The sequence below is a fragment of the Thunnus maccoyii genome, chromosome 1 (assembly GCF_910596095.1).
Source record: "Thunnus maccoyii chromosome 1, fThuMac1.1, whole genome shotgun sequence".
Classification (NCBI taxonomy): Eukaryota; Metazoa; Chordata; class Actinopteri; order Scombriformes; family Scombridae; genus Thunnus; species Thunnus maccoyii.
The window spans coordinates 31546411-31561627 of record NC_056533.1 but is presented as its reverse complement, the minus strand read 5'-3'; the positions used below and the strand labels follow the sequence as shown (position 1 = coordinate 31561627).

Below are 15217 nucleotides of genomic sequence, written 5' to 3'. Positions count from 1 at the left end.
TTTCTGCTGAAGAAACAGTGCCTGTATGAAAACAAGGTCTGTTAACATCAACACAGTTTCTGTAAAGAGAAGCTGTTTTTTTATGTAATTTTTACATTTACTCATTTTTTACCTCCATTGTATCAGGGCGCAGATCTCTGATATCTCAAAACCTGACAAGTAAAACAAAACTATCTGCATGGATAGATACCACCAGAGAAAAGTGAGAAAATATTTGTTTGTTTGTCTTTTTTTGTAATTTGGGGCGAATCTGCACTTTTAAATGGGATCAAATTTGCATCAAAACAATCCTGAGAGAAGTTTTTGTATGATTTAACCTTAGATAACAGAACATTGTAATATCAGCCAGAAGAAAAATGGTAAAGACGACTAATTTAAAAGGAGTCAAAAGCTTATAATAGAGGTTTCGTAGTGCAGTCTCCATTTAGCTGTCAACACCACTGCAAGGTTTTTTGATACTTAGAGACAAAGTGTTACCATCAGTTTCCTCTAAATCCCAGTGAGATCACATCACTAATATTGAAGATGATGATAACGACAGCTCCTTTTGTAATACCTTTTTATACTTTACTGCTTTTTAAACATCCCCGTTTTTGTTTAAAGCTGCACAGACGGTTACAGAAAGTCTCTCAACACAAGATGTTCTCAACGCTCGTACTATCCCACCTCCTGTCCTACTCACACGCACTCGCATATCTTCCACCATTACATCCCATGAGAATGAGAGGCCCTTCCTCTAACCTCAGCCAAGTCAGATTTGTTCCCTCTCTGACAGCCCCTCATCCATCTTTTTGACAAAGTGCCTTCCAGACACCGCTTGATAATTAATGTATAGAGCAGAGCAGAGAGCACTCAGTCATCCCACCAGGAAGTGTCAGCTCAAAGAAGACTTCCGCTGTCTTCACGAGGAAAACCTTGTTGGTTTCATTCACCAGTAGGATTTGTGTGTGTGTGTTTTGTCTCTGGGTGGGTTTTTTTTTTATTATTTCCAACAGGGAAAGTGGTGAAAGGAGGAGAGGGAAAGTTTGAGAGTTTCTGACAAAGCATGAAGGGGGAAAAAATGTGGGATGTGAGAGAATTGTCTGCTGCCATCTATCGCCCTGTTCATGGAAAATGGTGACTTTTAACATTTGTGCCAGTTACTTCTGGTATTTCTATGGCTTTAAATTTAATTTTGAGAACCACTGTTCTTAAAAAAAAGCAGCATTTTTCACTCATACACAATTATATCTCCAGTAAGATAAACCTTTAATGTCTTATACATTGTTTCATAAGTTTATTCATTTCTTTCTTCTGAAAAAAATCACAGTAAAATGAACAAGTTTCAACCTAAAGCCCATTTTGTCCCTTTAACAATGGATATAATATAATTTTCTAATATCATGAAAAGGAATAAAATCCTTCATATCACACTGTAACTTCTTCATACTGAATGTTGCAGTTATATTTGCTGCCAAATTAGATAAAACTGTCAGTAAAAAAAAACAAAACACTTGGATTAAAAATAAACTGACTTCTCTTCAGTAAATCCTTTCATCTCATTACCTGACTAACATAACGAGATATGACCTTTGCTGTCAGAGTGTCACCTTCCATAAGATGTATGGACGCCCCACGGTTATGAGGACATCAAGGAAACACATTAGCTTCTCAGGCCACAGAATCACATTTTCCCCTGACGGACCTTTAATTGAACGATGAACTCCCAGAGGAACGGGACAGGACAATATTGACTTTTTTTTTTTTTTTTTTCTAAATTGTTGCAGTTGATATTGTTCAAAGCCTCTAAATTGAATACAGCCTTCTTATGTGTCATTTGTACATCAAAGAATTGGTAGGAGCAGCGAGTTAGGAAACATAAGGAAAACATTTTCCCCCCGATCACTTTTTAAATATTTGATCCAACCAAGGAAATAACTTGTCTGCAGTGATTTCATGCATCACAAATTTTAAAAAGTTGAAGCTTTTAAGGAGTCTGCCTTTATGTCATTCATGTCAAATCAGTGATCTGGGGGGATTTTGGATATAAAACGCATAATAAAAGACAAAATATTACCATCTAAACTATTTCACGGCATGTTTGACTAGTTTCTAATACAAGAAATCATCCAGGTAGATATATTGATACAGGAATACACTGTATGTCAGCTGATATTTAAAAGGAAAATTGCAATACAGCAATGACTAACAAATAATTTACAAGTGTCACCACTACAGTTTGTCCACTAGAGAGCACTGACAGGTTTATTTTTCAACTGGAAAATGTCTACAGTATCTACATCATCTTAAAAAAAAAACCCCAATATCAATTGATTTACCATCTGATTTTTTAAAACTCAAATATTGATGTCAGCCTAAAAAAAAATCCTGCATCAATCAGGCTCTAATGTAGGTGTATTTGATAAATGTTTCCAAACAATTTCTTGTAGTTTGACATGATATCTGTTAACCCCTTTACAAACCCATTAATCATTATTTAATTCGTCTCATTTTTTTAGAGTAAACAGTGAAATATCTGAATTTAAACTGAAAAGGGCAACACAAAAAGCATGAACTGACTTTGTTTAGCGGTTGTGATGTTTTATTGGCCAACCAGTTGAACCAAAACACAGACAACACATAAAACATGATGTAAAACCCTGCGTACTCTATACATGACGGCTGAGATTCTGATTTACGTTCAGAAGACTATTCTCTGCGGCTCACTCTGCCGCAGCTTACTGACAACATAATCGTACTGATTACTGGGAGCTGTGCAAAGAAAATAAAAACTCCAGACAGTAGTAAACCTTATTCCATTACCCTTTTCTCCCCAGAGGCTCACAAGTTTAGTAAAACATGCCTTTAAAAAGATAAAGAGAATTGCCCCGAAAGAAGTGTCACTGCATTAAAATCTGAATATTTCTACAAGCTTTACCAAAGTTCAGTGACTCTGAATGACACATCATAACGAGGTTTTAGCAGATTTAAATAGAAAGTTTATGGCTTTATCTACTTTTTGCCCTTTCTGCAGTGACAAAGTGAAATATAATGTGTCCAATTTTTTAAAAAATGTGATCAAATCTATAAACTGGCCAAAAATGTCATTAAAACAACAACAATACAAAAGCAACAAACTGCATGAGCCACTCTAATCAAACTTATCGATCTTCAAACAAACTTAATAATGTGACAAATTTGAGGTTTGGACACTTTTGTGGTTATAATCTTAAAGAAACTCCCAAAATAAAAGAATAAATTAGGTATAATACATTCTTTTAAAGACACATTATTCACACAATTTACAAGAAATGTAGAGTCACATTTTGTGCTGAAAAGGATGAAACATTTACATTATTGCACTCAACATTTAGTGTCACAATAGGAAACCTTTTCAGCTCAGATACTCCCACACGATGCTCCACTTCCTGGTAGTCAGCTGTACAGTAAATCAGCCGTTTCTTAACCGGCGTAGTGCCTGCAATATTTTCTACAATGACGGTAAGAAAGCATACTCCTATGTCACATGAATGCTTTGCGCTATGTGTTTATGCCGATGAAATATTTTACTGTCTGTTTACTGTTTTTCATGGAATTTGTGAAGTCATTCGTTTTGACCGCGGCGTACAAGACGTCTATAAATAAAAACATACCTACGACACACAGACTGCCACAGTGAAGTAATTCTAATACCTACTGAACATCTTGCACATATTCTGCAGTTGAAACCAAAAATAAAATAAAAAAAAGAAGCAGATAACGCGTCATGATTTCACACTATGAAGGCAGCAACTTAAAAAGGCAAAACTGCAGAGAAGACATGGAAGCCAGTTTGGTGAGAGAGAGAGAGAGAGGGAACAGACAGGAAAGGTTTGTTTACCTGTTATCTAAATGCGTCACCGCGAGTTATATGACGTGTCTCTAACTATTGTTTGATGTGGGCCCAACACTGTTTGGTTTTGGTAAGACGGCACAAACACGGATGACGACAGCAGCTATCGGGCCAGCGCTACTACAGCGGGATAATGACAGCAGCTATCGGGCCAGCGCTACTACAGCGGGATAATGACAGCAGCTCGCTCAGTGACCAATCCACTCTCATCCACCGCAACGGTGCTGACTGTAGAGCATAGATTCATTTTTCCAATCACCAAGTTAAGAAAATAAATCCTATAAAGTTGCAATGATTGAAAAACTTTGTAGTGACACCTTCTGATTGCAACTGCTTGCATGGGTCTGGTGTGACTGTTTAAACCAGGTATTGAATCAGTGACTAATAGGTTGGTAACAGATGATTAAATGCATCTTTGAAGACGAGGTTTGTCTTTTAAAAAGTACCTGATTCTATTTTGTTCCCCAGGCTGTTGTTCAACAACAAACCTTTCTTACATCTGGTGCCTCCAGAAGAAGTCTAATTTAGGAGTGATGCCGAGATCAAAAAGTGGCTGATGATATGCCGCTCCCGTTCTAGGTCCCTCTGTCCGCCTGCATACCCGTAGTGTGTTTTGTTTTAGTGTCATATGCTGCTTTAGCTAGTGGCATGTCTCTGCTGTACGACCGGCATATGGCACATGAAAACAGTCACTACCAGATACCACTCCCTACCGGCTTATGGCAGTTCTTTACTAGCATATAATCGCTGCTGAGCCACATGAAAACAGCGTATCACTGTTGTTGCACCGGGAGATTTGCTGCGAGTTCCAACACACCAGCAGTATGCCGGTGAAAAGTGGTATCTGCCAGTGAGCTGGGAGTGTTAAGCCATTTATAAGTCGCACACAGCTGCAGCATAGACATGAGTTTTAGAGTGGTGTAAAACAGTGAAACCGCCTCAGCATACCACTCAGAATCAGCATATGCCAATAGAAGATGTGGGAGACGTACCATCAGACACTTTTCAATCTCACGCTGCTCTAATTTAGGGCTGTGGGCTAAAATGGCACATCCATATGAAGAATGTCCAGGTAGCTTCTACCAGTGTCTCGAATCCACCAGCTCCGGCCGCAGACTCATTTTTTTTAGCGCCTCGTAGCCGACCACCATGACGATGGTGGTGGGTGTGGATGAAATGATGCGTGCCGACAGTCCTTTGGTCAATCCCCAGAAGCCCTCCTCTTTGATCAGCTGCCTGAAGGTCTCAGTGACTGAAGTCCTTCCTTCAACCTAAACAAAAACACACATACGTTCCTGTTGAGTTAGTGTTACAGTGTAACAACTTCCCCTAATGTTGAACTGAATATGCAAAACGTGCAAGACCAACAATGGAGTTTGCTCAGTTAGTGTGGTAAATTAATTATTTGTAGCCTCCAGTATAACATGTTTCAGAATAAATAATTCTTCTTAGAGGCAGAACTTGGACTCTGGACGTTCCCTGTGCTAAACCTGTCTCAAGAGCATCACTTTGGCTGTCTTTCACTGGACAGGGATATGTCTCTAGTGTGTTGAGATATGCAGATCACAGCAGAGTCAATTAATAACTTGAAATGTTAAACACATAACAAACAAACAAAGAAAGCTGACTAATCAGTAACAGTTATTGTGTTAGCCATTAAAAATATCTAACTGAATTATGCACTTTCAAAACATCTCCCAGCTACCTCCACACACACAAGGAAAACTATTTTTTTGATATATTAAATGCCATTGATCTCTTCCATACTGGATTAAGCTACAGCCAATATCAATAACACCAAACATTAGAAATTAAAAAATTCCTTGATTAATCAACTTCACTGTGCTGTGAGTGATCAGTTTAACACAACAGCCCAGACTGACCACCTGCCTGTACCTGTAAAATACCTGTCCTGTATTTTAACGCAGCCTGTTAGATGTAAATAACGTCTACCTGCACTCTGGCTCTGACTACATCCATCGGGTTGGTGACAGTAGAGGCAGTAGCAGCAGCTAGCGGCCCGGCCATGGCTTGTAGAATCAGATGAGGGCAGTCACTGGGAGCCAGATTTGAGAGCTGCTCTGTTGAACATCACAGATACAGATACATTATTAACTATACAGCCAGAAACTCTGGATTGTATCCTCACTACAGATGTACAAATGAAATGGGAAAGTTCAAGGTCTTCACAGAGAGAACAGAGCAACGCCATTACTGTACCGCCACATAAGTGCAGTTCTTTCTAGTGCTTAATATTTTAGAAAACATGAGTTTAAGCTTACCAGCATAAAAATGATAGAAAGGCCACCAGACAGCGCTGTTTGGGATGTAGGTGAGTAAAGAAGCCACATATCCCCTGTAGAAGCCTCGGAAACCATCAGCAGCAAATATCTGACCCATAATGCTCCTGGTTTGGCCAAACACTTTTTTGGGTTTTCCAGTCTCTGTGTTTGAATTGAGCCGAAAGCGGGTCATGTGCTCCCCTTGGCCCTGCATCATCAGCTGCTGAGAGACAACATCTATGGGGACAGTGATGCTCTGGGCAACCAGGGAGGCCGAGCCGCCCGCCACCAGCGACTTCACGGTGTTGTCATCAGAATATTGGGAGACGTACTTCCTCACCAGCTCGTAGGTGGTAATGTACGCCTGGCCTGAGATGAGGGTGAAGGTGTTGACCATGAAGCCGCGATACAGGCCTCGTACGCCTTCCGCCCGCAGGATCTTGAAGAAGGCGTCGAAGGTGCCGCTGTAGAGCGATTTGCCCCTCTGCACCTGGAGCCGAGTGCGGATGAGCGTGGCCGGGTAGACCGTGGCCCGGATGGTCATGGTCATGAACACCCCGAAAGAGTAGAACTTCCTCTTGTCCAGGTCCTCCCACTCAATGATCTGGATGTTCCTCTTCTGCTGCATCCTGCCAGCTGTAGGAGCCCCCTCATCAGACTGATCCCTGCCTGACAGCGGAAACAACATCATATATGTATATATTATACAAGTCTACACCAGGGGCAGAAAAAAAGCTGCTGATGTGGAAGGTAGTAGGGGTGGGTGATATAAATAAAATCAATACATGTCATTCTGTGGTAAAATAAACAAGCAGGAATGCCCAGTTATTCAATATGACCATAAAGCAGTCAGGGATTTGCAACATTGGCCAAAATGTCCCACACAGAGATATCAAATGGTATAAACGACGAAATCTGTGACCGACAGTTGACAAGTTGATATCTCACCATAGAGCTGCAGTGATTAGTCGATGATCAGTCGTTTTTTTAAAGAAAAAACATGCCTAAATTTTCTCATTCCAGCTTCTTCAATGTGAATATTTTCTGGTTTCTTAAGGCCTCTGTCGTGATATTTGTAATTTTACATTAAGTTATTGATAGAACCAAAGTCAAATACTCGGCAAATAAAATTTGTTTACTTATTTACTTAATTTATTTATTTACTTTTTTATTATTATTATTATTATTCATTTTATTTACTTATGCACTAATAATGGCTCCCATGCACTGATAATGGCTGTATGGATGATGGACACATGAAAGGAGCCTTAACATTGCTTCATTTACACCTGTATTGATGTAAATATTTGAAAAGCTGATTGTACTGTATGACTGCACTTGAGAAAAGGAAATAAAATAAGTTTAAAAAAAAATACTCGGTGAATAAAGTTTATTCTGATTGTGATAAGCATCATGATACTGAGCATTTTAAGTAGCCTTAATGAATAAACTGTCTTTGAATAAAATAACATGATTGAAATGTCTGTTTTTGACTGATACAGAAAATTAAATTGCTTCCACATAAGAGTATTTCACTATTGTTGCCATTTTATACCATAATAGTACTCATTTTCATTCATTCATTTGCAACACAATGACCTAATACAAACTGAGATGTTTAATGTGATAACTATCAGCTGACAAATTTGAATCATCATACAGTCTAACTCCACCCCTCTCCAGTTCAGTCATGTTCTCCAAACTGGTCACTATTTATTCATAACATGATGACACTTCCCTGTGAGGGAAGAGACACAAGCTCATTTCAATGGAAAATCCTATTTGCAACCATTGGATATATACAACGTTATAACTGTAGGTTAATCTGCTATAATTAATGTCCTCTAAATATTACTTGAATACCAAACTGGTACAGGGCTGCAACTAACAATTATTTTCATTACTGACTAACCTGTCTGTTATTTTCTCAATTAATCAATTAGTTGTTTGGGCTATAAAATGTCCAAAAATGTTGATCACTGTTACAAGGTGACGCCCTCAAATGTCCATCATTTTTTCACATTCAGTTTATTACCATAGAAGACTAAATAAAAACAGAAAATTTTAACATTTGAGAAGCCGGAATAAGAGAATTTTGACATTTTTTTCTTTTAAATTCGATTCATTTTCTGTGATCAACGAATCGATTAGTCATTGCAGCCCTACACTTGTAATTTTGTAGGTTGTTAAAGTGCTGAAAGTACTTTTTTTTCTGCATTCCTGATCTGACTTTACGGTGAAAACATCTAATAACAGCTTAACTATCTCTTGTCCTTGAGCAACATCTTTCTTCTGTTATCTGGGTGAGAAGGTTCAAAGTACGGCTGAGCAATATGGACAAAATCAAATATTACAACATTTTTTTACCAAATATCTCAATATCAATATTGCAACAATATTGTAGGGATGACTATTGGTGCTTTCACAGAATATTTACACAATGAGAGTTTTGATAATCAACAGTAATGTGGATATAAAGGCAAATAATAGAACAGCTAAAACAGTTTGGTAAGTTCAGAAAAAATACATCACTTTACTATAATGTAGCCTTTAAAAACAGGAAAAGACAGCATTTATGCCATAACACAATATTACAATATCCAAAATCTAAGATGATATCTAGTCTCATATCACAATATCGATATAATATTGATGTATGGACCAGCCCTAAGCTGAACTATCTCTTCTCCTTGAACAACATCTTTCTCCTGTTACCTGTGTGTGAAGGTTCAAAGGTCATGCTGCAAGAGGCAACTTAAGCAAGCTGAAGATAAATCAAAATCCGAAAGGTTTTGACAAAAAACTGCGAAGCCTGTCGGTGTAATGACCGAGTTCTTACACATATTAAACACCAGTAAGTTAGGTGTTTGCACTTGACCCTAATGGCAACACCGTGCAGAGGACACCGTGTACCCTCTGAAGCCTGCAGAGGGCTGCGGGGGCTGCGTTAGCTGATAACACTTATTAAAACCTAACAAAGCAAGATAAACAATGACGACACCAGGTGTTTTATTAAAACGAGCCTGTGATCACCCGCTGCGCTGTGTATCTTAAGCCTGTGTTAAACACCGATGAGCTAGTTAACGCTAGGTTAACTTACACAGCAGTAAACTGAGCACTTACCTCTTTGGACAGATGTTTATTTCAAAGTCAGGCCTTGAACATCATCTCAACAACCGATTAAACAGTATGCTATTCTAGAGAAGTCCATTAAGCGGTTAATAGATATTATAACGACGTAGTCCGGAGTTAGCAACCTCCTAACTCATCGGCTAACTGGAAGCCTTCCTTCTTCCATGTTGCTGAAACAACCAATGACGCGCAGCGTAGCCTCTTCTTCTTCGTTTTCTTTACTTTACACTTCATGACACTTCCGGTGTTTCATTACCGCCACCACGAGGGCTGGAGGTATAAACATACATACATGTATATACTGTATAAAAGGTCTGTAATTGATGATTTAGTCTATGAATTGTCAGAAAAATAATGTCAATTGCCCAACATAGTGCACCAAATAAATACATACATAGAAAGAAATCATCAATCACAAAACAAACAAAAGGAGCTAAAAACATAATTGTGTATGTTTTTCTTATTTATTACCATTAATAAACTAATATCTTTAAAGGATAGGTTCACAATTCTTCATGTATGTTTTAAAACAACAGTCAGGTGTCCATATGAACAGTGAAAGAGGTTTTAATCATTCCTCCTGTTCGGTAAATGTAGTTACTTTCCACCACTGTTTACTTCTACCAGTCTATGAAGTTACTGGTCCTCCCACAGACAGGTGGCGCTGTGTGTGTGTGTGTGTGTGTGTGTGTGTGTGTGTGTGTGTGTGTGTGTGTGTGTGTGTGTGTGTGTGTGTGTGTGTGTGTGTGTGTGTGTGTGTGTGTGTGTGTGTGTGTGTGTGTGTGTGAGAGAGAGAGAGAGAGAGAGAGAGAGAGAGAGAGAGAGGAAGCTTCAAACTGAAAGTAGTGCAGCCCTCAGCTTCGGAGAAAAGTACGCTGAATTAGTCCTTTTCAGTCAAGGTAATATTATATAAATATTTCCTTACTCATCACAGTGTTGTTTTTTATTCCGGTACAGTTTTAGAGTATAAGTAGAGTTTGACTCTGTAAAGTCTGTAGACTTTCTTTATTATGAAGTAGTAGCATGCTAGCAAGCTAACACGCTCAGATATTGCAGATTCATTCTGTGCAGCAGCAGCTAGCTAACATTAGCTAACATTAGCTAACTGTCACACTGAGCCACAGTTAGAAGAGAAAAGTGAAGTATCAAAGCACAGAATAAATGCATTATCATAGACTTGTTATACAGTAGATATTTGTCTATATTTAGGAAAGGAGGTGTGTATGTCCTGTAAAATAATCTGTGAAATCAGAAGTTATCTCGGTATCAACGCAAACAAGCTGAAACGTTTGGTTCACTGTTCAGTTTCTGCTGGTTGATGTCAAAACAACTTTTTTTGTATTTTTACAGGATAATTCAAGTGACACGAAAAAATGGTAGGTGGATTTAATACTCTTTATGACTATAATTCAAAAAGCATATCATAATAACCTGTAGTAATAATATTAATAATACCTGTTGTTTCTTTGTTGTTCAGTCTCGCAGATATGATTCCCGGACAACCATATTTTCTCCTGAAGGCAAGTGTTATTTCTTTGATTATCTGATAATTGAGTTAAATTTTAAACTCCCAGATGCCTGTTATTATGCCTCCATATGTGTATTATATCATGCAGTTTCCCCAATATATCAGCCCAGAGAATTGGGACATCTTTTTTTTTTGCCAAAGACACCAAATCTTGGCTAAAGATTAACAGTAAAGTTTGTTGTATTTCCATGAGTTTGTTTGTTTTTTTGTGATTTGCACTCTTAGGGTTAATTTACTCTTTCTAGTTTGGGCATTTGGGATAGAAGTTCTTTCTTGTCTGTGGGAACAGTAATTTGACAAAATAATCTTAACTCAAAGTCCTTCCACTAGCTTTCAGCTGCATCTCACAGCCTTCATCAGTGAATGAAGTTTGCTAATTTGTCATAGAGTCGGTTCAACTCAGTTCATTTGCTTAAACCGTTTATACAATGAAGTGAACTGAAATGAAACAACTTCATGACAGTTTCATTCTCTGATAAAGGCTGTAAAATGCAGTTGAAAGCTCTTAAAAAATAGTAAGTGGACCTTCAGTCAAGATTATTTTTGTCAGGCTATTACCTAACTTGTGTTTAAGGTTTTAGTGGGTTTTCTTTTAGCTATGTATGATTAATATAAACTTTGTGACTTTGTTTTACAGGACGCCTGTATCAGGTGGAGTATGCCATGGAGGCGATCGGTCACGCTGGAACATGTCTGGGGATTCTAGCAAATGACGGAGTGCTGTTAGCAGCAGAGAGACGCAACATTCACAAGCTGCTGGATGAGGTCTTTTTCTCTGAGAAGATCTACAAGCTCAATGAGTGAGTGAACTGAACTACAGAGAGACTGCCAATACCCAAAAATAAACAGATATCAGATATCCTAACATTGTGATGTGACCTTGTGTGTGTGTGTGATTTATCTTTCAGAGACATGGCCTGCAGTGTTGCTGGTATCACATCAGACGCTAATGTACTGACAAATGAACTGCGGCTAATTGCACAGAGGTAAGTTTTAGAGGAATCATTAAAATTTCAGGAAGTGAGTGAGGAAGTGGCAACAACACCACCACCAGCTGCTGACCAGTTGAATTTATTCCTCTGTAGATATTTATTGCAGTACCAGGAGCCAATACCATGTGAGCAGTTGGTGACAGCCCTGTGTGACATCAAGCAAGCCTACACACAGTTTGGAGGTAAGATGCACAGTAGTCTCCTTGTCTAGTTTATCGCTCGGATCCCTGAACGATTCTAGCTGGTGAAATTGCTTTATTCTGACTCTGCGTCATACGTCTCCTCATTGCTCAACATATTTTCAGTCTGCTTTAAATCATCTCACAGAGGAACACCTATCCGTCCTCTGGAGCTAAAACAAAATATATGTTTTTTGGGGAAGTTTACTGAAAATCTGTTCAACCTGTGTCTTCACTTACAAAGCAGACAACAGACTTAAAATTTAATTAAGTTAAAAAAAAAACATTTTCATGACAGTTGATTAAGGTGCATTGTTTGTAAAAACAGATCAATTTCATTGTCAGTTAACAGTCTGCGTTGTCTTGACAGGGAAGAGGCCGTTTGGTGTTTCTCTGCTGTACATGGGCTGGGACAAACACTACGGCTTCCAGCTGTACCAGAGTGACCCCAGCGGCAACTACGGAGGCTGGAAGGCAACCTGCATCGGCAACAACAGCGCTGTAAGTCTGAAATGACTCACGCAATGAAAATCTATGAGATGATCTCAACAGAGAGACCAGGCAGATGGTGTGCTGTTTAAATCTAAAATGAAGAATGTTGTATAGAAATTCAAGAGATTCAAGATTCAAGAGCTTTTATTGTCACATACAATGCAACACAACAGGTAGCAGCGACATTGATGGCAGTAAAATATGGCTTCTTCAAACTCTAGTCCCAATTAAAGTAGAAAATAAATATTTACAACTGTAAATAGAGAGAGACGAAATAAATAAATACACACACATATACAGTTGTAGAAGTGATTTATATTTGTTATTAACTAGCATAAATTATATTTTCTTTTCACACAGTTTAGTCTTGTTTTGGTTTGGTGCGTTGTAGAAATGTTTCTCTGTAAATGTGCAAAACCGTTGCCAGTACTGTTGGTCTAGTATTTTGTGTATTTTCAGTAGTAACATAAATCTCCTAGATGTCAGTGCCGTTTCCAGTGACAAATTAGAGGTTGAAGCAATAAAAAATGTTCATACATTATGTTCAAAGTGAGTTATACTCTCTCTCTGAATGGTGTTTGATGTGTTGCCTTCTTGGCCCGCAGGCTGCAGTGTCCATGTTGAAGCAGGACTACAAAGAGGGAGAGATGGCTCTGTCCTCCGCTCTCGCCTTGGCCGTCAAAGTTCTCAACAAAACGATGGATGTCAGCAAGCTCTCAGCAGAGAAAGGTGAGGTGGAAACCACCAATATCTTGAATATATATTCTTGTAATTGGTCTGCATATTCTGGTCGGGTTTAATGTGAAATGACAATCATTGTGTTTAATGCAGTACGATATTTATAGTAGTTGTAACTTGGGTCGGAAATTAACACCAGCTAAGGGAAATATTGTGATTTAAAAAAAAAAAAACTGACACCAGTAAGTAAGGTTACAATACAATAACATGATTCTGTATTACATTGACCGTTTCAGTGGAAATTGCCACTCTGACTCGGGAAGACGGGAAAACAAAGATCAAGGTGCTGAAACAGAAAGAAGTAGAGGAGCTCATCAAGCGGCACGAAGCTGAGGAGGCCAAGGCTGAAAAAGACAAAAAGGAGAAGGAGCAGAAAGAGAAGGACAAATGAGCAAAATAGTTATTTTTTTCCTCACGTCACCAAATCCTGTATTGTTTTGTCTTTTACATTAAAAGTTTGGAAACTGATGGACTCGTTGTTGTCGTCTGTATTTTAATCACAAAGTAAAAGGAAGATAAACTTTTCAAAGACCTCATTGATATAAATGGATAAAAATAATAGGAACAGCTCTCAGTGTAACACAACAACAATAGACTGTATTAAGTGTCCAAAATGATCATGAAGTTGAATCAAGACTTTTCAACCAAAACTTAAAATAGCCTTTAGAGGAGATTTAGCGTTTATTACAGGTCTGTTATATTAGACAGCATTTAGTTTGAGCCTGATGTACAGACAATAAGTTTGTCCATTTACAGCACATATACACTCATGTGGGTGTATTTGTGATTATGAAACCAGATCCTCACTTTTCTTTTTTGGGACCTTTGAGAATGGAGGTCGGAGGTCACAGCCATCCCATCATGCAGTGCTCCATCAAGTGACTTAAGGGGGTGGAGAGTGGGAACGTAGTCCTGCACTGTGGTGACTTCAACTGTTTTACAGTGAAACAAAGATCCAATTGTATTGTCTAGCAGAGAGAGATGTTTCATCCTCACTCTGCCGTAAAGAGTTCCTACAGAAAAATTCCTCCTGCTTTTTCTTTTTGCGGAGTGATCACTGAATGTCTGCTCCCTGTAGAGTGAGAAGTTTAATTTTTTGCCACATGGTGGTGCTATCAGTCCTGCAGATAGACTATTACAGTGGTCTGATGTGCAAAAAGTGCAAAAGGACAAAGTCTGTTTTGCATTTGTGATCATATAATCACTCAACAGTAAATTAATATTTTTAAGCTCCAATTCAAAAACTTATTGACTCATAAAAACATTCTGCTCCCAGTTTTATTCAACTCAGTGATACTCTCAGAAATGATAACAGGGTAACACATAAAATTAACAAAATTTAAGACATGGATTCTTTAGACCGTGGCAAGAATTATATTTATTTTCGTGATGAAACTTCAGCACCACAGTACATTGCACTGGTGTTCATGATAGTAATTGTACAACAACTTGTACCTCATTTTAGGTCTTTGAATCCAGAACAACAGGAGTTGTTTTATGGCTGAAAATTAAACACATTAAAAAAAATATAAGCCAGATTTCTTTTAGAAAAAGGGAAAATGTCTACTATACCTCCTTTTATCTACTTAAACCAAATTAAACTAGTTTTCTGTAATATTAAGTTTTATTACTGATAACAAAGCTATAACCAAAGACTCCCCTTGTAGCCAGCTAGAGGTGCAACAACAGAGTGTACAAGAAACACAATCTGCTTGTCAAAGTATGAAAGTCAGTTTGTCTGTTGAGTGTTTACAGGCCCACAAACCATCACATCCTTCAGTTTTCCATTCCTCCATCTGACTCCCCTTTAAATGTTGTTTGTTCTACGTACCACTTGATGGCGATGGTGTTCAATGCCTGACATCCTTCTGATACTGAGTCAGAAAAAAATAACAGTATTGATTTAAATTGAAGGCATTTCATGTTCAGAAATGTACAGTTACCAACATACATTTTTGAGAAATAAGAGTTATATATTGATTTAAGTGCAGAAGTCACATGGA

General features: G+C 38.2%; 2 protein-coding genes across 2 annotated transcripts; one reads left to right on the top strand and one right to left on the bottom strand.

Moving 5' to 3' along the window:
* Window positions 1-3049: 3049 nt before the first annotated feature.
* On the bottom strand, window positions 3050-9477 carry LOC121898732 (solute carrier family 25 member 44-like). Its single transcript, XM_042414111.1, has 4 exons — window positions 9277-9477; window positions 6154-6822; window positions 5825-5952; window positions 3050-5142 (listed from the first exon to the last, which is right to left on the bottom strand). Exons 2-4 carry the CDS (start codon window positions 6779-6781, stop codon window positions 4951-4953), a joined length of 948 nt encoding a protein of 315 aa, XP_042270045.1. The 5' UTR covers window positions 6782-6822; window positions 9277-9477; the 3' UTR covers window positions 3050-4950.
* Window positions 9478-10102: 625 nt separating this feature from the next.
* Window positions 10103-13682, top strand: LOC121898740 (proteasome subunit alpha type-4-like). The gene is made up of 9 exons (XM_042414124.1): window positions 10103-10184; window positions 10636-10661; window positions 10763-10805; window positions 11451-11613; window positions 11722-11799; window positions 11899-11987; window positions 12355-12485; window positions 13082-13205; window positions 13451-13682. Exons 2-9 carry the CDS (start codon window positions 10659-10661, stop codon window positions 13603-13605), a joined length of 786 nt encoding a protein of 261 aa, XP_042270058.1. The 5' UTR covers window positions 10103-10184; window positions 10636-10658; the 3' UTR covers window positions 13606-13682.
* The last annotated feature ends 1535 nt before the right edge of the window (window positions 13683-15217 follow it).